The sequence below is a fragment of the Xiphophorus maculatus genome, chromosome 13 (genome assembly GCF_002775205.1).
Source record: "Xiphophorus maculatus strain JP 163 A chromosome 13, X_maculatus-5.0-male, whole genome shotgun sequence".
NCBI lineage: Eukaryota > Metazoa > Chordata > Actinopteri > Cyprinodontiformes > Poeciliidae > Xiphophorus > Xiphophorus maculatus.
This window is the reverse complement of record NC_036455.1, coordinates 23,150,272-23,173,156: the sequence shown is the minus strand read 5'-3', so window position 1 is coordinate 23,173,156 and position 22,885 is coordinate 23,150,272. Positions and strand designations below refer to the sequence as shown.

The window sequence follows — 22,885 nt, the reverse complement described above, 5'->3', positions numbered from 1 at the left end:
ATTATTGCTTTACCACAACATCTAGACAATTAGTTTAAACCACACCTGTACTTTTGCTTAGATGCCAAACATTGGCAGTTGTTTTTAATATTGGCAAAAAATAAACGTTATCTTTGATCACGAACTGATCTTTAAAGAATCTATTTGGTGAAATCCACTTTTGCTTTTTGAAATATGTCGAATTTGATACAAGGGATTTTCAAATATCACCAGGCACCACAGCTCAACCAACAATTCCTTTAGTGTTTGTTTTAAGACTATTTTTTTAGAAATCGTGTTTGTGGCTTCTACAGTTCTGTAATACCAGCTGAGTAGAAGATGAAAATGATCTGAAGAGTGTTGGTCAGGGGGACCCTCACTGCTGCTTTGTTATGCCTTGGACCGGCTCTGATTTAGCCCTCCAAGATAACATGTTTTAAGCTCAATGGGCTGGGTTTACTTCCGTTAATTGAAATTTATAAACTCGAAAAACAGGTTTGAAAAGAATAGGATTTTGACATATTTAAGCTGTTACAAACCTGAACAAAAGGGCTTTTCTACATTGGTACATGTCGTACCACTTTTACACCACAAGATGGTAGCAAGCTTCCTTACATTCACTTGTTTAGCGGATGTCTGTAAACCAAAGGCCACAGTTAATCGAGAATGTGTATCTGTGCTGTAGTTGCCAGAGGTCAATTTTGCCACAGTTGAAATATGCGTGGACGCACAAAAAGTCAAGAAACGTACCGTACACTAAGAAGTTACGTTAATTTTTCATGCACGCATATAGTTTTTGACGCGGATGTCGCACATCTCCTTAGTCTTCTTCCTGTCTTTCGCACCACTCGGTCAAAGTGTCACATCTGAGCTGCAACTGCACATCACCCAGGAACCGAGGCTGATTCAGCATGGCGGTCTGCTTTTAAGTGAAACGTAAGTTACTTGTTAAAAGTAAAGGCAGACCTTGTTTTTTGTTTTTTTTGTTTCTAAAGTAAAAACTTTGATCTAGATAAGGTTTATTTATCTAAAAATCGCCGATATATTGAAGTCATTCCTCTTCCATATCCGGTGAACAATTTCCAGCCGCGTCTGCTGTCGCTAATAGTTATTTCAGGTGCGTTACGTCCCTCCTTCGGTGCAGATAACAGACCGCTTTCTTTGGAAATTGCGTTAAAAGTCATTGTTTCCGCTGAATGAAGTGTCCACGGGTCCGCTCCACGCGCGCCGCCCTCTGGGCTGGTCCTTTTAGTGCACGCGCGCTCCTTTTCTCCCCCCTTCACTTATTTTGCTCTTTGAAGCAGCGCGCGACTCTTCTCCAGCAACCCACACCTGGATTCACCGCTTGAACGCCCGCTTCTTTCTCAGGTATGTACACATTGAGTTAATTCAGTGACTTATTTCTGTAATGTAAACTCCATTGCAAAAAAAAAAGTTACATCTATTCTTGAAGTGTTCAAAGGTTCTTGTGTGTGTGTCAAAAAAGACACACACACACACACACACACACATTAAAGTGTTTAAATGACAACAGAACCAGGCAAACCCTTGTATAGATTGTATATCCCGAGCAGCACAATTATATTTTAACGCTGCTTTTCTAACTTATCAATTTGTCAAATTTCTGATGACATACGTGAAAGCTGAGAAGCGACTTTCTGTCTGTTAAATAAAGGGAAGTTCGGCTACGGTTGCCTACGAGAAGTTGATGAAGTGCGGTTATGCATTTGTTCTTGCACTTTTCATGATGGACACATGGCCTACCACAGAGGATGTTTAGAAATCATGCTGCAATGTTAAAAAATTGGAATTTACTTTAAAGGGTTTGGTCATAACCTGTGTTGCCATCAAGAGGGTTGGCAGTGTCTCCTCCCAAGCTTTCACCCTGAAGGGAATTTAGTGAAGCACAGACTTTCAAGAGATGTAGTATTTATTTGTTCAGTACTTCATTTGTTTATGTTAAACTTTTTTTTTTGTCCTTGATGAATGTCCGTCATTCAGTCCAGAGACGCCAATCTTAAAAAGTTGCCGTTTCTTTGATAAGTGGCAGGACTTTTTCCCGTCTTTATAAAGTATAAACCAACACAGCCCAGCCCCATCTCTGTCTGTTGCTGCACACAGACAACAAATTTGATGGAAATATTGTGGCTCCCAAAAGTTGCCAGACAGTCTCGATTTCCAGTCTCGGGAAATCGAGCTTGCCGCTTGGTGAACTTACTCTTCTCTATATAGGGCAGAATGGTAAAAATGGCTCCATTGTCACTTAACAACTGCCTTAAAGCAAACCAAATTATATATTGTTTGGATTTGTGATGGGTACACATTCCTAAATTTTTCCAGCTAGATTTTATTTCTGTCAGTGTGTTAGATATTCCTTTAATAGATTATTCATAGTACATGCCTGCAGGAAACCACCTGCAGGAAAAGGCTGGGCTGCCTGTTTCCTCAACATACCCATCTATCAAAAAAAGATTTTTTTTATGGTTTTAACATTAAGCTTGGGCAGGTTGCTAATCCTTGTAGATTCCTTTTTGTAATCTCTGAAAGTATAAGTTTCACAACTTTAAAGAGTTTAAAGGCGATGAAGAAATTGTGAGAGTTTTGATGGGCAGAACCACTGTTAGGCCGGACTCCATCACTTCCTGTTTCTTTACGGGGTCAGTTCCTGTCTATAGCCCTGGAGCTACATACAGGCAGGAAGGAAAGGGACTTGTGTATATTTTCTGTAGGAAGAATTCGAATTGGACATTGCAAGAGTCCTAAACACTGGGTATGCGCTGAATATGACACAAGGCAGTCAACTTCCTCTTGTTGGACAAAGTCTTGATCCTAATGTGTAGAAAACAGGGGAAACCTCTGAGAGTTACAAACAACAATCCGGGTCTGGCCTCTGTATCTTAAGGATGTAATGACATCATGCAGAAACAGGACATCCCGATGGCTGAGACGCCTTACTTTTCCACTGTTCCCCCTCTAACTCCATCTCCCTCTCCCCTCTGTTGGAGTGTGTGCGAGAGGGTTCAGTGACAGTTTGCTTCCCATTGTCCTATCATTCCTGCCCCACTCGCATTCTGCATCCTGTTGAGTTTCCTGTTCATGGTGCAGAGTTAGAAAGAGCACAAAAAGGTAAAAATAATACACCAAGAGGATCGGGTGGTAAGAGTAATGGCTTTAAGGAGAAATCGGTAAAACAGGACAGATTTAGGACCGAGCGTGTGTGTATGTGTTTGACTGCAGTGAATTTTCCCTCTGGGAGCAGCTTATCTGCAGTCCACTGTGCAGGAAAGGGTGTGTCACTTGGATATGGATGTTGGCGGGAGTGTCGGTGTTGACGGAGGGGTTGATGTTATTGTGATTTTTAGAAGAATGCACAGAATGCTCGGTAGTAGTTTCTAGGTCAAAGTTTTGTTGCTTCCTTACATTGTTTAAGCTGGACAAATCCAGCAGTATACTGAAATGTACTTGAGTGCGGAAGTGGAAAGTGACATTTTCACAGTTCTTCTTCAGTACCGTTTTTTACGAACTTCTGCATCAAAGATGGAGAAAGGTCTGATTGCCAGTTGATATGGGCAAAACGATTCACCTTCCAGTACCTACTACATCTCCAGTTATTTGGGAGTAGGTGGCTCTTTGTGTTGCGCAGAGTGTAAATATCTAAGAAAATAAAGTTTTTTCTTGATGTTTATGAAGACGTATCTGCTTCGCAGAAGAACTTAAAAAGTTATTTTGCAGTTTTAACAGAAGACGTATTGCACCTAAAAATCTAAAACATCATTTCGAACTGAACTGGATTGTTCTATCATGCCTAGAAATGATATAATATGCATTTTGAAAGTTATGAAACACTTTTTCCCTTCCTTTGTACACCCCCACACACACACACACACACGCCTACACACACATATATAGTATATATATTTCATACGATTATAATGTAAAGTAGAAAAGAACATAAATTAAAAAATTGTCAGTTTTTATTGATAATTCCTAACACAAAATGTTGAAAGATATTTATCGCCTTCTTAATAATCAATGAAAAAAACTGTAGCATTCATGCCCTTCTGGTAATTATTGCCCTGTAGTTTATATGCTTGCACTGGTACTTTGACACTTTGTTTGATCTGGAAGGTTTTCTTGCAATCACTCTAATATTTATTTATTTTTTTTGGCATTAGTGGCTTTTATTGACAGTTACCAGGCAGGAAATGTTGGATGTCAAACCCAGGACAGCTGCACTGATGGTTTAAATTGTTTTTTATGAGATGATGAAAAAATGTGATACTTTTGCCTTGTCAGTTTGAAGCATAGAGTAACATAATGTTGCAATTCTCCCATTTTGTTGCTGTCCCCTGCTGGTCAGCTGGATGAAAGAAGCTATCATGTACCCCATTTACAAAAAATGCAAGTTTGCAATCTTGGAAATATTTGGGTTGCAGAAAATAAAGATGGCCGTAGTGTTGAGACTAACATGAAAGTTAAACTGTTTCTAAACTACAGTCTTCAAACTACAAACTCCATGTCTGTCTAATCTATTTACTTAACCTCAAAATCAGTAAAATCAGCAAAAGAGCTACATCCACAACCTCTGGGTAATACCATTCAATACTATAGTGGTAGAAGGGTCATGATGTGGTTCATTTTTAAAACAAATTAACCAAAAAAAAGTGAAAGTATACAACAGCTATTTCACAAAGGTGGTTTTGGGACAAAAAATGGGAACTGACACATTTCCATTCAACAAACAGATTAGAGGTTCTCACAGAAAAAATGAAGTTAAAATGTCTAAATTTAGACTAAAGAGTAATCATGCACAGTTCCATTCTTCAAGAGGAGCGGTCCTGCAGGCCTGATAAAGAAGCAAGTTTAATTCAAAATCATCTCCTATCAACATGTTTTACAAGAACCTGATAATGATCAATTTTTAAAAAAAATCAGGTATTCCTGGACAGGGAGATATCAGTCCTGATTAAGCCCACTCTGATTCAGAAACCAACAAAAATGTTGCTCTCTCGTTACCAATTAAGCGGAAATGAATGCGCAAGTTCATTGTGTAAAGCAGGGGTGCCCAAAGTCCGTCCTCGAGAGCCGGCGTCCTGCATGTTTTACCTGCTGGTAGTAACAACCTTTTCAGCATGTCAGTGTTCTTAGGCCTTCTAGCGAACCATCATTGGATCCAAGTGCGTTAAACTAGGGAGAGAACTAAAACACCAGGATGCCGGCCCTTGAGGACCGACTTTGGGCACCCCTGGTGTAAAGCATTAATAATAAATAATACACCTATGTGCAGCATGAGCATTATAGCACTGCCTCTAATGAAAAGCTGCATTTGAAAAGTTGCTTTATGAAATGAAAGATCAAACATGCAGCTGCTGCAATTACCTGTGATTCTGACTTTTACATAAAAGTTTATTATAACTTTAATTCCAGAGCATGACCATGCAGAGCAACGGAGAGCTCGCCGTGGCTCTCCGTTTCTGGAGAACTCACCGTTTATATAGTCAACGTCTTTGGTATTTCCGCTAAAGCATTTTATAGTCAGTCAAGTGGGAAACCATGTTTGACTTTAAATAGACAAACACAAGTATATGTATTTAGGTGAGATGACAGCCCACAAAAAATTTCACATGTGAAGCTTGAGTAAAGTTCTTTGATGTCTGGTGAATATTACCAGTGGTGCAGCCAGACTTATCAGAGACGAGCATCACACTTCTCCTCCAACAAAGGAAGCAGGTTTTCTTTCACAGGGTAGTCTAATTATTACTTTGTATTAGTATGCTGCTATAAAAATCTCCTATGACATTTACCAACAAGTCCGCAACATTAGGTTGAGTCTGTGCTCAGTCCTGAACATGAATAAGGGCAATTTTACGCAGGGCCATAGCCGAAAAACAGCGATTGTTCCAAAATTCACTTCACCCTCAATAAATACTGGTTAAAAAAAAAGCACTAATGCACCCTTTGAGTGCTATATTTCCTCTTTAAAAGTCAAAGTTAGCAGTAATAGCTATCCCCCCTGTACTGTATCTCATTGTTGTCATATGTAATTAACAAGAAATGTGAGCTTAGACTGTCAAACTAAGTGTGATGTTTAAAGGAGATTAACTGTGCAACCCCCCACTTTACCACTCATCACCAACACCACAAAACGCCCACACACTCTCATACTCTTAACCCTAGTACATGTTATGACTTTGAAAGCTTGCAACCTGAACTTCAGTGGTTATTAAACATATTAAGGTGAGTTGCTCTGAGCATGTGAGAGTTTCCAATCACAGAGAAATGTTGTTGTTTTTTTCTACTCACAAATCAGCTTCAGTCACACCAGTTGTACATTTATTACAGCTTCTGTGTGCAGAGGGTGGAAAACAAGACAATGACAGGATTATCTATTCAACAGGAACCCAACAGGGAATAATGACCGATAAAACACTTCCCAGTATATGTGTGATTGCGACTGTTTTATTATATCATACCTGTTTGTGGTCACCTGCCAGTCCCAAAAAGGCAGGAAGAGTGACAATTGAACATAAAAGGGCAAAGGAAGGCTAGTTAAATCAAAATGGCCTCAGTTATGGCTCCTGTCACTTCTACCTTCCTTGCTTCGCTCAATAACGAGCACAACATCTGAGGAGTGGATGTAGAGAATGTGAAAGGTGTTGTAGCGCAGAGTGGAGAACAGTAACAGAAAGGTAAGTGTGAGCTTGGGGTGTTTCTGCGGTTCTGCAGCTGGTCTGGGTGTGTATGTAGATGGACTCTGGCCTCAGTTTCCAGGAAAAGGGGGGAGCCATCAGTAGGGTGGACAGGAAACCCTAACTGGGCTAACTTCCTGTAACTCTCACGATGGCCGGTCTGATAGTGAGAGAATGTTTTTGTGTGTGAATTTGCTGCTGTATTTTTTGCTGCATTACATTGCCCCGAAACAGCCGCTGCTGCTGTGAAGTTCTGTAAGAACGTCGAAGGTTTTTAGAGGGGAACGAGTAAACCTGCAGTTGCCATTTTGTCACAATGAAAGTAATGAATGATTTCTCTTCCTTCTCTGCCATAACTTGTATTGTTCTCCATTTGTGACTTCCTGTGCATTCCTGAGTAGGTGGGGTGGCTGCAGCCTGGAAGGTTAGCCATCTCGAAAGGTTGCAGGTTAGAATCTCAGAGCACTCTGGAGACATTATCCTGATGTATGTGTGAGCTCAGCCAAAAGTAATCAGTTCTAAATTAAAAACCTGCATTTGTCTGGGTGGTGATGGTTTGGTCCAGCATTTTATAATTTCCAAATATAGACTACACATTTTAAAACAGAGCATAGATACAAAAGTCCTGCTACAAACTGATCTCTAACATTTGTTTATACTCAGTTTCTTGTTATTGTATTGACACCTCTTAAACCTTTTTCCACATTTTGTCACGTTACAATCTCAAAGTTGAATGCATCTTGAATGGATTTACATATGAAAGACCAACATGTTGTTGGTCTCCAGTCTTAAGTCTTCTACAGTCCCGGCATTGTTGATCTTCTCATCAGCTCCGACAAGCTTGTCTCTGGTGAAGAAAAGGATCCCCTGGCACGATGCTGCCACCAGCATGTTTCATCGTGAGAACGGTGTGTCCACTGTTTGTTTGCCACCACACTGCGGCACATATCCAAAAAAGTCTCGGTTTGACCTCGTGTTTGTTGTGTTCCCTCTATGACACGAGATAAGCTGCAGAAACAACCACAAAATACATTCAGGTTTGTGGTTGTGACATGAATTTCTTTTTAAAAATAATAGCTGTTAATGCTTTTCTTTAGGCTCTTATGTGAATGGAGAACATGCATCTTCGTCTTGATTTTGTCAATGATAACATAGCAAAACAGGAATTCTGATGAAGTTTTTGTATCAAAAGATGCCATTCCAAAAATCTGGCGTGTTTTTGTTTGTCTGCTTCTTTACAGTTTCCAGAACCCAAAGTTAAAGTTTTCAAAAGATTTTTTTTTAATTGTGTTGTCTTGGATGAAATATTTCTGAAAAGTAGAAAAAAACAACACTGGATTAAAGATACCACAGTGCTATCAACACATCTTAGACAAAAAATGTGCAACATGGTTTAAATGCTTTCATAGAAAAAAACCAAACATTTATTATCAACTCTTTTAAAATGTGGTAACATGTTTATTTTTACAGTCAGAGTAATCTTTTTTTTAATAGACTAGCACAAAAACTTAGAATAACAATCAGCTAAATTTGTGTTTAACTTTGAAATATTGTTGATGTCAGCAAGATTAGTTAGTGAGGCTGTCTGCTCCTGGCTAGCCTGCAGTGGGCTTTTTGACAGACATGCCTCTTGTAACTTAGCAACTGCAATTTTAAAACAGCATTAGTGTAATAATATTTGTGCTGGGTGGTGCGGCTTTCGTTTTAAGACTATATCTGACCCTGGTTTTCTGTGTTTCTTAATAGCAGCTTAGACCTTCATGCCTCCTCATGCATAATCTGATGAAACATGCTTTTTTTTTTATTTTTAAGAGGAACATTGCGTAACCAAGCAGAACATTTCTTATCCTCTTGTCATCTTTTGCAGGAACAAGAAAGAGCAAGCATCTAACATAGCTTTTACTTTGGTGCTTCATTAGAGGGTTGAGATTAGGATTTTATTGGTGGTCTTATAAGTTCTGACTTGATTATATTTTACTGATCTTTTACGCTGTCTTGCTTCATCTAGAAGACAGCCAATTGAGCTTTAATGAAATATTCCAACACAGAAATAGATTATCTTGCCTTTACAGTTGCTTCTCTTAATTATATCCATATTAGAATGGCTGAAAGCTCACAGTGTTGTGAAAGACCCAGTTCATTTTACTTGAAAAGGTCTTGACAAGTTAACTCTATAAATTGTGTAATCAAATGATGTAGCTTTTTCTGGGCTTCTGCATTTTAAAAATATAATTAAAGAAAGCACATGGATATATATATATATATAGTATATAGTATACACACACACAAGGGTGTCTCCTTTTACAAAAGTGATTGTGATCAAAATACACTTTAAAATCAAACAAATAACTGAGAAAGTGTAGATTTCAAAGTATAATTGTAGGAGTATAAAAGCAGGATTGTCTTGGTGTGGCCTAGTCAAAGTTATATCTGGTCGAAATGTTGTGGCACAACCTTCCACAAGGTCTTTGTGGGTCTTCATGCTTGAAGTCCCTCCAGTGTGGCTGAAGTAAAACAATTCTGCAAAGATATAAAAGATTCATCTGCAGTTGTCTGTAATGCTTGTTGGCAGCCAAAGTGGCACAACCAGTTATTGGGTTTACAGGCCAATTAATGTTCACATATGGTCAGACTGGTTTATATAACGTTTAATAATGAAATCAAATTGAGAAAAGAGCTTTTTGTAGTAAGTCTGGTCATATTAGTTTAATCTAAAATTTGTTTGATGAACATTTAAGCCAGACTAAAAAGCAAAAACAGAACAAATCTATAATGTTTTTTTTCTTCTCACCACTGCATAATGTATGTCGTTGGATAAAAACTGATAACATTCAGTAGAAAAACAAGACATCATATTAATAAAAAAGCTTTAATGTAGCATCATGTTTCTCTCTGCAGCACTCTGTTTTTAGTCAAGCTCTTTAATCTACTCAGTAATAAGATCCCCTAAAACAAAAAGGTTGGCATCAGAAAAAAATTCTTCTAAAGCAGCTAAGAGTATGTTGCAAAAAAAAAAAAAACTTGAGACGCAAGTCTTTTTGCTTTTCACCTCAAAAAAATATTTAGAATACGTGTTTGCCCTCATAATAATAATTGGGTAACATGGTTGTTTTTTTTTGCTGAATTTGAACAATTTTACAAAACCTTGAAGTGATACTATAGGATTTGAAATAGACACTTTTCCTGCTGACCTGAGTCAAATGATAAGAAGATCAGGATTTCCCCATCACTGCAAAGCAGTTTACATGCATTAATCTATTTTTATTAAAACCGTGTAATGTCGGTTCATGTGATAAAAGGGACTGATCAACTTTAGTCTTTTTAAACATCTGATACTTCATGTACATTGTAGAATATTTGCACTAATGGCTTCTTATCGATGCAGTTTAAGCTCAGTAACCAACAGCTGCTCGTCATATGCAAACACTTTTATCTTTTAAATATTACTTAATGTGTTCTTGTAATATTTTCAAAGCACCGTCACTAACCAGAACAGCTTATGTTTATAGCCCTGGTTGTTCTGCTTGAAAATAAAAAAAAAGACAGTTTTTACTGTATGTTTCTTCCTCTTTGTGTTTGCGTTAGTTTTTTATTTGCTTTGTGAACCTGCATTCTGCCGAAACAGTGTGGTTTGCTCAAAACTGGAAGTCGGGATTGATACAATGATCTTTGTCAAAGCCATTACACACCTTCACGGCCGAGCCGCTTTATGTCTGTTACCCTCTGCTCCCGTGACGACATTTGAAAGCTTGTTACGCCACAAACTCTAAAAATCCACACGCGCATGTACATGTGTACACAGCTGTTGGCCGAAATAATAAGTTAATAGCCTCTCTCGAAACGCCAAAGCAAAACGGGAAGTGGCTAACCTCACGTCTCTCTCTCTCTGTCAAACCTTATCTCAAGCTGTCTGTCTTTTTTTTTCTTCTAACTTCTCTGCTTGCAACTGCCTCATGCTTTACTGCTCCTACAGTTCCCTTTCTCCAGTTCTCTGCCCGTCATTCCCGCTTTGCCCTGCTCTGCCCCACGAACCCCCCGTCACTCAACTCCTCCCATCTTTTTTTCTTTCCAGTGGCGATGGTGATTGACAGATGATCTGACAGAGGAAGACATCAGGTGAGGAAAAAAGTTAACTTCTCCTTCCCACCCTGTAATTAATTCCTTACTCTCCATCTCCTGCACCTCCTGCTGTTTAAGGGAAGTTTTTTTTTGTTTAAAGTTAGTGACTTCTCTTTCTGCAGTTCTCCATGGTTATTTTGATCAATGTGTGTTAGTAATCCGAGTTGCTTTCACTTCACATCAGCGCCCAGTAATTAATTTAACTGCAGTGATGAGACACGAATTCCTTTCTACGTGTAGTGGCTATTTTTTTAAAAGTGAAAAACAAAAAATGTTACAAAGAAAGAATAAATCATCTTCTTTGCGTTTACAGACGCCGTCGCCATTATGGGGTGTGCCTGTTGCAAGCAGAAAAAGTCCGCCAAATCTTTAGGAGCAACATCAGGAACAGTAGATATTACCAATTTGTCTGCGAACAATGCAGAAATACTGCCTGGAGGTTTGTCCCAGGGACGCTACTGTCCGGACCCCACTCAGACCATCCCAGACTTCAACAAGCCCTTCCCTTCCCCTTCAGTCTTTCCCACCACCAATGCACACCCTCGGCCTGGAGGCATGGGTAGGCAAATCATCTCCAATTTAAGACATTAAAGTACTAATCTTCCTTCAATGATTTCTCTGTCCTGCGATGTCTGTTTTCTAATTTGTGCCAGCACAAATATTTGAAGAACAGGAGTTAAGTGACGGAGGGATGTTTTGTTTTGCTGCAGGTGGTGGAGTCACTCTCTTCGTAGCTTTGTATGACTACGACGCTCGCACCGAAGACGACCTCACTTTCCAGAAAGGAGAGAAATTCCAAATCATCAACAACACGTGAGTTAGAACAACACACACTTGAAAAGTAGGTATTCATACACCTTAAACTATTCACACTTTTCATGTTGCAACCAGAAACCTTGGGGTGTTTTAATGGGATGTGTATGAGACAGTTGAGCTCATGTTGAGTAAAATTATAAAGTGGAAGAAAAAGGATACATAAAGTTATTTCTTCACCGATTTGTGGTTCCCATTTGTATTCAACCCCCTCTACTCTGAAACGTCTTAATAAAATCAAACCATTGCTTTCAGAAGTCACCTAATGAGGAAACATGAGAGTCTGTGTGTAATGAAATATCCTGCTGTTCTGCAAAGGCCTGAGAGGATTGTTAGAGAAACAAACAGCTGTAAAGACAAACAGCTTATGTGGGAGAATCTGTTGATAGGACAGCTGATTGTTGTGCAATCCAAAAAAATCTTTTCCGTGAGTGACAAGGATGGGAGTGTTAAATACATAACCACCTGAGAAAAATGGCGATGGTGGGTTGGATGACTGTATGATACATGAACTGTTAAAGGAGCTGAAACTGGGGTTCAAAAAATGTTTTCATATTTCAGAGTAGCCTAGAATCAGACAACAAGACTTGGAAATTGGCCCATCCGATCTGATGGAGCTTGAGCTTATTGTGCTTAAAAAATGGACAAAAGAATTCTGGATGTTTCTTACAGGTATGGCTGCAGAAGACGGTGGCTCTACAATACAAATGCATATCTTTTTATATCGTTAATATCTGTATTTGCTAAGAATGGTTATAAACACCTGAGTTATTCCTTTGGTTGTAAAATAACAAACTGTAGAAAAAGGTCAAGAGGGGTGAATATTTTTAGGAAACAACATAAGCAGCGTTTCAATGTCTGCAGACGCTACATGAAGATAGATAGATAAACCTTTATTGTCATTGTCACAAGAACAACGAAATTTAAAAGGAATTTGAAAGGACCACAGCAACAGATATGGATTTAGAGCTGACATCATATTGAGTTCTGTGAAAGCCAAACTAAGTCAGTTGACTGTTTTTGTATGCATTAAATTCCTCCCATTGTGAATAAATGTCACTGATTAAAAAACATCCGAGGTCTCAGCGGCTGCAGGGCATCTCGACCAGCCTTTGTTATTGAAAAACATTTTGTCCTGCTCAGGAAATCCAAAATCAATTTACATGATGTTAACATTTGACCAATGCGGTTTATTTGTTATCCAGCAATATCTTCTTCTTTTTTTTCTTTTTTTTTTTTTGTAATTTCTTTTATAAATTGACTTTGGTTACAGGGAGGGTGACTGGTGGGAAGCTCGCTCGTTGAACACCGGCAACTCAGGTTACATCCCCTCCAACTACGTAGCTCCTGTTGACTCCATACAGGCTGAAGAGTGAGTTTGCACCAGAAAACTAAAACACACACAACAGTGACAGTTTTTTTTGTGTGTGTGCTGCGCTTTAAGCCAACACTTAAGACTTCCTTAGTGATTGACATGTAGTCTGAAAGCAGAGGTCAAGTGATGTGTGATGTTATTCCAATCACCTGTGTGGCGCTCTCATGGTGACAGGTGGTATTTTGGGAAGATGGGGAGGAAGGATGCGGAGAGACAGCTGCTGGCTCAGGGCAACCAGAGGGGAACTTTCCTCATACGAGAGAGTGAGACCACCAAAGGTGAGGAGAGGAAACATTCAACACGTCTATGCACTATCTCTTTAAAGAGAGTCTAAAAACGATCAAAGCTTTCAACTCTTTCACATCAGCCAACCTTCCCTTCATGTAGCCTTTCACATTTCTCTTATGCAGGTGCTTATTCACTGTCCATCCGGGACTGGGACGACAACAAGGGAGATCATGTCAAGCATTACAAGATCCGCAAACTAGATAACGGTGGCTACTACATCACCACGAGGTCACAGTTTGACACTGTTCAGCAGCTGGTAGAGCACTACACAGGTAACACGCCAGCAGATTCACAAATTCATCCTCCTCTTTTCTGATCGCCTGTCAGCTTTCAAAGCTCCTGTTTCGGTGTCGTCATACTGAAATATTGCTTCAGTTGATGTTTGCTTCATTATTTGCAAGTCTTTAGCATAAACCTTGAACTTTTTCACATAGATATTGTCAAGTTACTGCCATGACCTTCAGTGTGCTTTAATGCCAGTGCTGTGTAGGAATGTATGACTATTATAAATGGTCATGTGCAAAAAGATGCTTTGCAGTAGAACCACACAGTTGGGAGGATTCAGCAGTTGTGAAGCAGGAGAAAATAATGCATGGCTTAGAAAAAAATGCAATGTGGGATGTATTTGAATTGAGAACCAGTTACTCTGACAGCCCTCGTTAAGATCCAGGGTGACCAGTTGTGTAACCATTTTTGGCTACATTGCATTTGGGGATATGTTCCAACTTTGCACATCTAGAAACTGAAACCTTTGCTTATTTTTCTATAATAGTTCAAGTTTTGTCAGATTTGATGCAAAGCTTCTGCGAGCTTCAATTATTAAGTCCACAGATCCTCAGTCAGATCTAAATTCAGTTCTTAAAATTTCCATACCGAAGCTGAAGAAAAGTGTCTCCACAATATGATGCTGCCACCACCTTGTTAGGTAATTAAAAAAAAAAAAAAAATTGTCGTCTTCATAATAATAACCTACTTTGTGTTGGTTTTGGTTATCATGTGTGAGCCTGGGCATTATAAATCCCTCTAAAAGATGTAAAAAAAAAATTGTAGTTGTAACATGAAGTGAAAAAGTTCAAAGTGTATGAATACCTTTCAAAGGAAATCTTAAATACTTCTACCTGATACTGCTTTTTGCATTGTACTTTTATAAGCATAAACAGTCCCTGTAAAAATAACTGAGTCAGATATGATTAATAGGAAGAATGAAGTTACTCTGGCTTTTTTAAAATGTAAGAAACACATTTTACTTCAGCTATAAACTCGAAAAAGAAGAGTTTGGATGACATAATGTGTTTCACTTCCGTCTTACCTTAAATTAGTTGAAAGTGTCAATCTGCCCCCTAGTGGCACATTTTGGGATTAGCGCACATAATTTAGTTTGCATCTTGGCACATGTATTTTTCTTTCTCTTTCGCACAGCATCCCGGTGTTTCTGCCACATTTATGCATATTTTTGCTTTGTACATTATATGTTTATGTGTGTTGTCCTGTTGTATGTTTGCTTAATTTGCATTTTTCTGTCTTTACCTTTGCATTTGCTCTGTTTTTCTCTATGTTTTGTCTGTTTGTACGTCTCTCCGTCTCTCTCTGTCTCAGAGAGAGCGGCGGGACTGTGCTGCCGCTTGATGGGCAGCTGTAAGAGGGGCATGCCTAAGCTGGCCGACTTATCAGTGAAGACCAAGGATATGTGGGAGATTCCCCGCGAGTCTCTCCAGCTGATTAAGAAACTGGGCAACGGCCAGTTTGGAGAAGTCTGGATGGGTAGGACTGTTGGGGATTCGCTGACGGGGAAAAAGAACAACAGAAGCACGCCTGATTAAAAAATTTATAATTGTAACAGGATAGAAAGTGTGAACATTTCTTAACGTAAAACCGGAAAGAAACAAATTCTTACCTTAAACATAAATTGAAAAATTGCAAGTGGGCACATCACGCAGAGGAAGCTGAGTTCCCACTCCACATCCAGATGTGCTGAGTTGTTCTCCTGATCCTCCTTTCGTTGCATGTGCATGTTTTTAAAACTCACATCACATTTTGTCACCCCTTTCCATCTTTTCACCAACTCTCCAACCCACACCTTCACCCTTTCTTCTCCCATCCTCCATCACCAAACTTCTTTCCCACCATCTCTGGCACCCCCTCTCCCTCCTCTTCTTCTTAGGAACTAACGATGGACTCTGTTATTACCTGATCAAGCCCTGCCTCAACTCCACCCCTCTCACCCTGGGCCTTGGGCGGGACGCCTGGGAGGTACCGAGGGAAACCCTGTCAATGCAAAGGAAGCTGGGACAGGGGTGCTTCGGGGATGTCTGGATGGGTGAGACTGATGCAGGCAAACTCTAAAAGTCAGGAAAAACAGGGAAACAAAGATTGTTTTTGCTTTACTTCAGTGTCTAATTCAAGATTTCCTTTTATGCCTGTGTATTGTTTCTCAGTAGAGAACACACTGGATATTTTTACCTTAAAATATATAACCCTGAAAGAGTTCTCCAGTGATTGAATCTGAGTGTTTTAACATATTTTTTGAGCTGTACAGGTTATCATCCTGGTGTCATCTGTGCATCATACATGTACAGAGCTGCAGGTAGTCCACATACTCCCATCACGGACCTAAATCTCAACCTGTTTTAGGTTCTTTAAGGACACATTTGAGCCATTCTTTTTACAGCGTGAATTGAATACCTCCTCTAAAGTTTAGAAAATGTTGCTGAGCAACTCTTTTTGTTGCCATCACCAAGATCTCTGTACTATTCTGGAGGGATATTTCATCACTGTTCTAATCTGAAATATTACTTACTTTAAATAGTTATTTCTTGGGCTTCAAAGTCCCCCGTTTCACTTCCCCAAACCTACTTTGTTAATGTGTTCAATATTTAACTCCTCTGATAAAGAGGAGGTAAGAGGAGCTTGTCTGCTGGGGCAGATGCAGATTTCAGTCAATTTGAAGGTGTTGATTTTTGGTCAGGAACTTTTTTCTTGGTCTCACCGTGTTTCATGTTGATGCTAAACTTACTCCATTCAGATAATGACACTGGTGTTTTTGGCTCAGCAATCTTGGTGGTTCCTAGTTCAAAAAAAAGTTGAGGAAGCCAGTTTGGAGCAAATGAACAATATTCCCAAACACCATGATTATAGTTATAATCAGTCCACGATTCTAATGTTTCCTTAAAATCAATAAATATATGAAATTCATGTCCATAATGAGAGTATGTATACTTTTGACCGACACTGTGACTAAGGGTCTGATGTAAGAAAACCAGACAAAACTTCTTTCATCTGTTGTCCGTCAGCTCACTCATTAACATCATGCATGCCCTCCAAAATACCAATCATGTGCATGCATCAGTATTTACCGCATGTATCAGCTCACTTCTCCATTTTGTTTATTGTTTGCTTTTTATATGCAGCAGACACACTGCATGTACATGTAGCTGTCAATAGGACAGACAAATTGGCACATACAGGAGACCTTTTTCTGTGTGCATCCCTGCTTTTCTGTGCGCCCGTTAACATCGACTCGTCTGTATGCCAGGCATGTGGAACGGCACCACCAAGGTAGCGGTGAAGACTCTGAAGCCAGGAACCATGTCCCCCGAGGCCTTCCTGGAGGAGGCTCAGATCATGAAGAGGCTCCGGCACGACAAGCTGGTGCAGCTGTACGCCGTCGTGTCTGAGGAGCCCATCTACATCATCACTGAGTTCATGAGCCAAGGTATCGGGTTGAGTAAACTGTCACCGCTCTGACATATTGTAGGTTTGAACTGCCTCCATCGCAGCAGGGGGGAAGCCTTGCTGACGTCAAACTTTTGAAGTGACTTTGAATTTTTTTTTTTTTTCAATTCTTAAATGAAACGTATGGTTAATAAAACTTAAAGGGATTTCGTTCAATCATAAGGATTCAGTTTATGTAAGAAAAGAAAAGAACAGAAGCAATATTGATTCTGATTTTTAGCTGTAGCGCTGTTAAACACCCAAAGCCAAAAAGATTTTACTACATCACTTCCCAAAAGAAGAGTGCAGTGAAAACCAGTGCTCTGTTTCTATTTAAAATTCTTGTTTCTAAAATTTTTGAGGAAAGTATATTTTCCTGTGTTTTAAAAAGCGACCACCTTCTCAATTCGTCACTGAAAGGTGCCTGTTTTTTTTTTTTTTTTTTTCTCATAGGAAGTTTGCTGGACTTCTTAAAAGACGGAGAAGGGCAGACCCTGAAGCTGCCTCAGCTGGTGGACATGGCAGCACAGGTGAGGTTCAAGTCGAACAGCATGCGGTGGACAAAAGTGAGGCTTTTAGCTCCACTGCAGATGTGAGCATGTTTGGTTTCTCTTCGTGTGCAGATTGCAGCTGGGATGGCATACATCGAGCGGATGAACTACATCCATCGTGACCTGCGAGCTGCTAATATCCTCGTTGGAGACAATCTGGTGTGCAAGATCGCTGACTTTGGCCTGGCCAGGCTAATTGAGGACAATGAGTACACAGCCAGACAAGGTAGCTGAATAAAACATTAAGCATACTGCTTCTGCCAGACGTGTGCAAGTCAAGGTTGATGAGAACCTTGATGAGAATGGATGAAAATGTCAGTAATTTTGGCTTTTTTTAAAAAGTTATCTGAACTAATGCTTCTGAAAGGTGGAATGAACATGCATTCATTTTTAAAAACAAGAATCAGGTGCAGAAGTTTGAATTTATTGTGGATTTTTTGTTAAACATTCAGGGTCAAAATTACACACAAAATCTCAATTATAGATTAGAGTGGAAGAAAGGGCTTGTTTTATTTGGGAATATTTTATTTCACATTCATGCAGACAGAAACACTGGTGTTTTATCACCATTTAGTTTCCAATCAGCTTAGGCTTTAGTTTCCTTCCAGGTAAATGTGACAACTTCAAGTGGTGGAACTGTGGAGACATGTGAATGTTTTAATCAGACAAAGATATAAACACACACCTAAACTTGTTTTTAAAGGCTCAATTTTACCTTTATGAATAAATTTCCAAAGACTTTGACTAGGAGCCAAGAAGAATGGCCAATGTTGAACTGTGTATGTGTAATTTTAAGCATCCACAGTATTAAGCCAGTTTCTAATGTGTTAATTTTTGTGAACCTAACACTTTAAAATAAAACAACATGAAATTTATTAGTCTAAATTTAATATGACATTCATGCCCATGTTGAGTGGAAACAAACTGTGGGCTGGAACTGAAAATATGTGTGCGCGAGTAAGAAAAAGAGAATCCAGGCTTCATCTGCATCTTTTTGTAAAGTTATTTGTTTAGTCTTTATGTCTGCCTTTTTAGTCCTAACCTATCTTAAATACATGAGCACACATCTTGACTGTGTTACCATGGTTTCAGGAGCAAAGTTCCCCATCAAGTGGACGGCTCCAGAAGCTGCACTCTATGGACGCTTTACCATCAAGTCAGATGTCTGGAGCTTCGGTATCCTGCTGACTGAACTCATCACTAAGGGACGTGTTCCCTACCCAGGTACTGGACCAGACCGGCTGGTTGAGATTAAATTCAGATCATTTCAGAGTGAAGCTGTTTAGTTTTTGCATGTGAGACAGCTGATTATTGACACATGGTGGGTTTTCACACTAACAAACCTTGCTACTGAGCCGCTCTGCTGGAGACTTCGTAGCCTAAGCACTTCCTCACTTGTAGATGAGAACTTACGGTAAAAGGAGGGGTAACCGTTTCTTGAGCATCTACCACCCTCCTGTGCCAATTAGCATGCATATCCTGAGGCTTCCCGAGTTTACATGTTTTAATAAGTGAGATAATTCATGCAATTCCTTCACGAGCAAAATGTTATTGATACCTTACACCTCAACTTGGTGATCTGATAAAATATGAAGAAGAATTGTGTGAGAAGATGGAACAGGGTTGAATAATCTCCCAGTTGTCTTAGTGAAGACGTGTTCATTTTGTTTTATCTCCTCTTCTTCTGCAAGTTTTTATTTATTATTTTTTTCATCCTGTTAAAGGATCTTATGTTGTGCATCTTCCCTTCATTTGATTTGATTTTTTTCAGTCTTGTGAGCACACTGGAGATTCTTGATATAATGTTAAAAACACTCTTTGCGCTCTGCATGTGTGCACATTAATGCTGCTGCTGTTGTTCAGGTGATATAAAGAAAGTTGTTTTTTCTTTTAGCAGAGACATTTGTTGACCAGGACAATAATACCAAGACTGAAGCAAAACCTTTCGGAGGTTTTGGAGTTGTGATGATGTTTGGTTGCACTGGAATTGCTGCACTATTTCTGCACATAACCTGACTAGTAAACATCAGTACCAACACACCTAAAACACCCCAGTGTTACCGGAGCGCCTTGCACATTTGCTGTGTCCTCTGCTACCTGGCGTATGCCAAACTTTAAACAGAACTTTTAATGACCTCCTTGCAAGAGCAGCTTTCTTCAGCCCACACTTTCATAATGAGAAATTTGTGGATTGTAATGATTTATAGATGTCTTTATGATAGATCCTCCCACCTGAGCTGTGGTTCCCTGCTGCTCCTACAGAGTTACCACAGGCTACTTGGCTCCTTCTCTGATTAATGCTCTTTTTTCCCCAGTCTGTCAGTTTAGGTCAGGGCTCTCCAACATGCAGCTCCATCGCTGCATGTGGTTCTTGGGTCCCTTCACAGTTGTTCTTAACTTTGACCAAAAATAAATGACAAAGAAAGATAAAAAAAAAAAAAGATCTGCTCAAATTTGCTTGCCTTTTTTTCTAGCAACATCAAAAAGGTTCTCGACAGCTTTCTCCTGGACCTCTCTTCTATGTTCTCTCTACTTTATGATGCGGTTTGTTCTCTAACAAACCACTGTAGCCTTCATTCTTGTTAGAAAGACAGTTTAGGGGTGCTGTGGTGGCGCAGGAGTTAAGCACAACCCACATATGGAGGCCTTAGTCCCAGATGGGGCCGTTGCAGGTTCGATTCCCGGCCTGGTGACCTTTGCCACGTGTCTACCCCTCCTCTCATTACCCACTTTGCTGTCAATTCACTATCAAATAGAGGCCACTAGAGCCAATAAAACCTTTAAAAAAAGAAAGACAATTTAAAAAACATTAATTATTTTTCTTCCACCTCACAGTAAGGGGTACTTTATTTTGGTGCATCACAAAAAATACAAATAAAATATACTGTATATTCTAGACAAATTGCCAAAAGTTCAAAAGATAGAATCACTTTTGAAAAGGCAGGATTTTTATTTTTGTCATTAATATATTTTAAAGTGTTCCATTACAGTTTCTGTTATTGAATTTTTATTCAAATGTGCATAATATATTTGATGTTTGTTGTGTTTTTTTTCTTTTTGTTTTTGCACATAATTCAGTTGAATCCTTCTTCCTCTATCCCCTTTAGGCATGAACAACCGCGAGGTGCTGGAGCAGGTGGAGAGGGGCTACAGGATGCCAGGCGCCCACGGCTGTCCGACCTCGCTCCACGAACTGATGCTGCAGTGCTGGAGGCGGGAGGCCGACGAGAGACCCACCTTTGAGTACCTGCAGTCCTTCCTGGAGGATTACTTCACCGCCACAGAGCCGCAGTACCAGCCTGGGGAAAACCTGTGACCGGAATCGTGTCAGACAGATGCGGAGCTTTTAACCCACCGTGCAGAAATACAATGACGGGGCATGTTGAAGTTGAGCATTTATTTGTGCCCTCAGTGTTTTTGATCCACACTTAACTCGTATGAAGAAACATATCAATGACTTTTGACGTTTCCTTTGTTTTTTGGTTGCTGATCGTCACTGCATCCTGCTCAGAGCAGATCAGTTATCCATGCTGAGGAGTTGGAGCTCTCCTGAACCGGCCTTGCAGTAATGTTGCTTTACTCTGTAACCATGACAACAAGCAACTGAAAGAAAATGTAGATGCTTGTGTTGAGGGGTGGGTTGAGAGAGTCCAGTGGGTACATGATCTGTTCAGCTGCCATATTTCTTCAGGTCCTTTGATTTCTTTTTTCTTCTTCTTCTTCTTCTTTTTTTTTTTTTAGTTTTGCGAGGAGAATGCCATCAGATTGACTGATATCTGTGTGAAAAATGTGCTGATGCAAAAAGAGTCTCGCCTGCAACAAGTTGCACATCTCTCTCAAAAGCTCCGACAGCTGACAGTGAACCTCGCAGTTCTTTATCTGACCAGATTATTAACAGGTTCACTCTGATATTTTAAAAAAAGATTCAGTCTTCAGCAATAACTGAGCAGAGACCTGATTTTATTATAGTTATGATATTTGATTTAAAAAGAAACAGTCTGATATTAGAGCTATATCTGTCTCCTTGAACATGCTGCGCTCAAAGTGGAAGGAAATGTGCTTTATGTATGAATTGTCTCATTCATTGTTCTAATTTAACTGAAATATATCTGTGCATCACAAACATTTCTATATCTAGTAAACATTTATGTATACAGTTGTCATCCTTTACGACTGGAGGGTTGAAAATGGCAAAAAAATAAAGAGGAAAGATCTCTGGCAGCGGAATGTAAAGGAATAGTGTTTTAAATGTTTTTTAATGGTTATTTTTTCCACGAATGTAACCGTCATGTTGCAACTCCTCTGTCATTTTATTGTAATAAAGATCAGATATCTTTTCCAGGTGATGTTTTGTTTTCTCATTTGTTTGTGTTTGGGGACTTATTTTAATGACTTATCACTGTTGTTATAAGTTCTTTTGGTAAATCAAAGTTAAAATGTACCTTAACTTAAAAGAAATAGCTACTGCTTTTGAAGATTGTGCACTTATAACGAGTTAACTTTGGGAACCTGATTGTTTCATGAGAATTTCGTTTGAAGGTGCAAGATTATAAAGTTAAATTATATTAATAAAAAGACAATAAATTTCAGCTGTCAAACTGACATTTTTCAGAAAATCAAGATTTTTAAGATCATATTTAATTATGATCCGATACAAGTATGACTTTACTTCCGCAATATCTTTCTTTTTGTCCAGGTTTGTGGAATACAAAACTAGCTATCCTGTCTTTCAGATTTATTATATAATAAATATCTTTAGTGTTCTTCTTCTAACTGAGCTTTACATCTCTGCAGCTCTCAGCTGATTCTTAGAAAAATGTTCTTCCTGTCCAGCCTGTCATTTTTGGTGGTTGTCTATATCTTGGTAAGTATGTGGGTTTGCTACCTTCACTACTCGCATATCTTGAGGGTGAGTTAAACAATAATTAGTGTGCAAAGCTTGTTATTTTTTTTATATTGTTGTTTTTTCACCTAATTGTGCTCTCTATTTATCCTTAGATTTATACTTTAGATGGGTTTCTTCTTTTGGTTGTTGCACTGGATTTAATGATATGAGAATAAATGCCACATTTTTTTAATTATAATTTTTCAAAACCCGTTAAGTTTGTCACTTATTAATTACATTGCAGTTTGAAGACATAAATATACTCTGGCTGTCATTGAGGTATTTAAGTTGATTTCTACATTACATTTTGTTGGTTTTTAGTTCCTAGTGAGATCCTCATTACAGCTTCAAAGACCATTAAGGAAGGCAAAAATTATTCTTAATTTTTTTAAAGTAAAAAAAAAAACAAACGCATTATATTAATTTATCTTGTGTACTTTTTTTTCTATTTTGTTTCTCTTCTGAGATTGGTTCC

General features: G+C 39.1%; 1 protein-coding gene across 4 annotated transcripts; it reads left to right on the top strand.

The window, feature by feature from the left end:
- The first annotated feature begins 694 nt into the window (after positions 1–694).
- On the top strand, positions 695–21,871 carry LOC102237080 (proto-oncogene tyrosine-protein kinase Yrk). Of its 4 annotated transcripts, XM_023345052.1 has the most exons (14): positions 695–915; positions 1,284–1,347; positions 10,741–10,784; positions 11,101–11,346; positions 11,498–11,600; positions 12,874–12,972; positions 13,150–13,253; positions 13,386–13,535; positions 14,860–15,024; positions 16,796–16,975; positions 17,428–17,504; positions 17,598–17,751; positions 18,618–18,749; positions 20,633–21,871. In XM_023345052.1, the coding sequence occupies exons 4-14, from the start codon at positions 11,115–11,117 to the stop codon at positions 20,839–20,841; spliced, it is 1,605 nt and encodes a 534-aa protein (XP_023200820.1). In that variant the 5' UTR covers positions 695–915; positions 1,284–1,347; positions 10,741–10,784; positions 11,101–11,114; the 3' UTR covers positions 20,842–21,871. The 4 variants fall into 4 exon arrangements, with proteins under 4 accessions (XP_023200820.1, XP_023200821.1, XP_023200822.1 ...); XM_023345053.1 differs by lacking the exon at positions 1,284–1,347; XM_023345054.1 differs by lacking the exons at positions 695–915; positions 14,860–15,024 and adding an exon at positions 15,425–15,580 and having other exon boundaries at positions 1,127–1,347.
- The last annotated feature ends 1,014 nt before the right edge of the window (positions 21,872–22,885 follow it).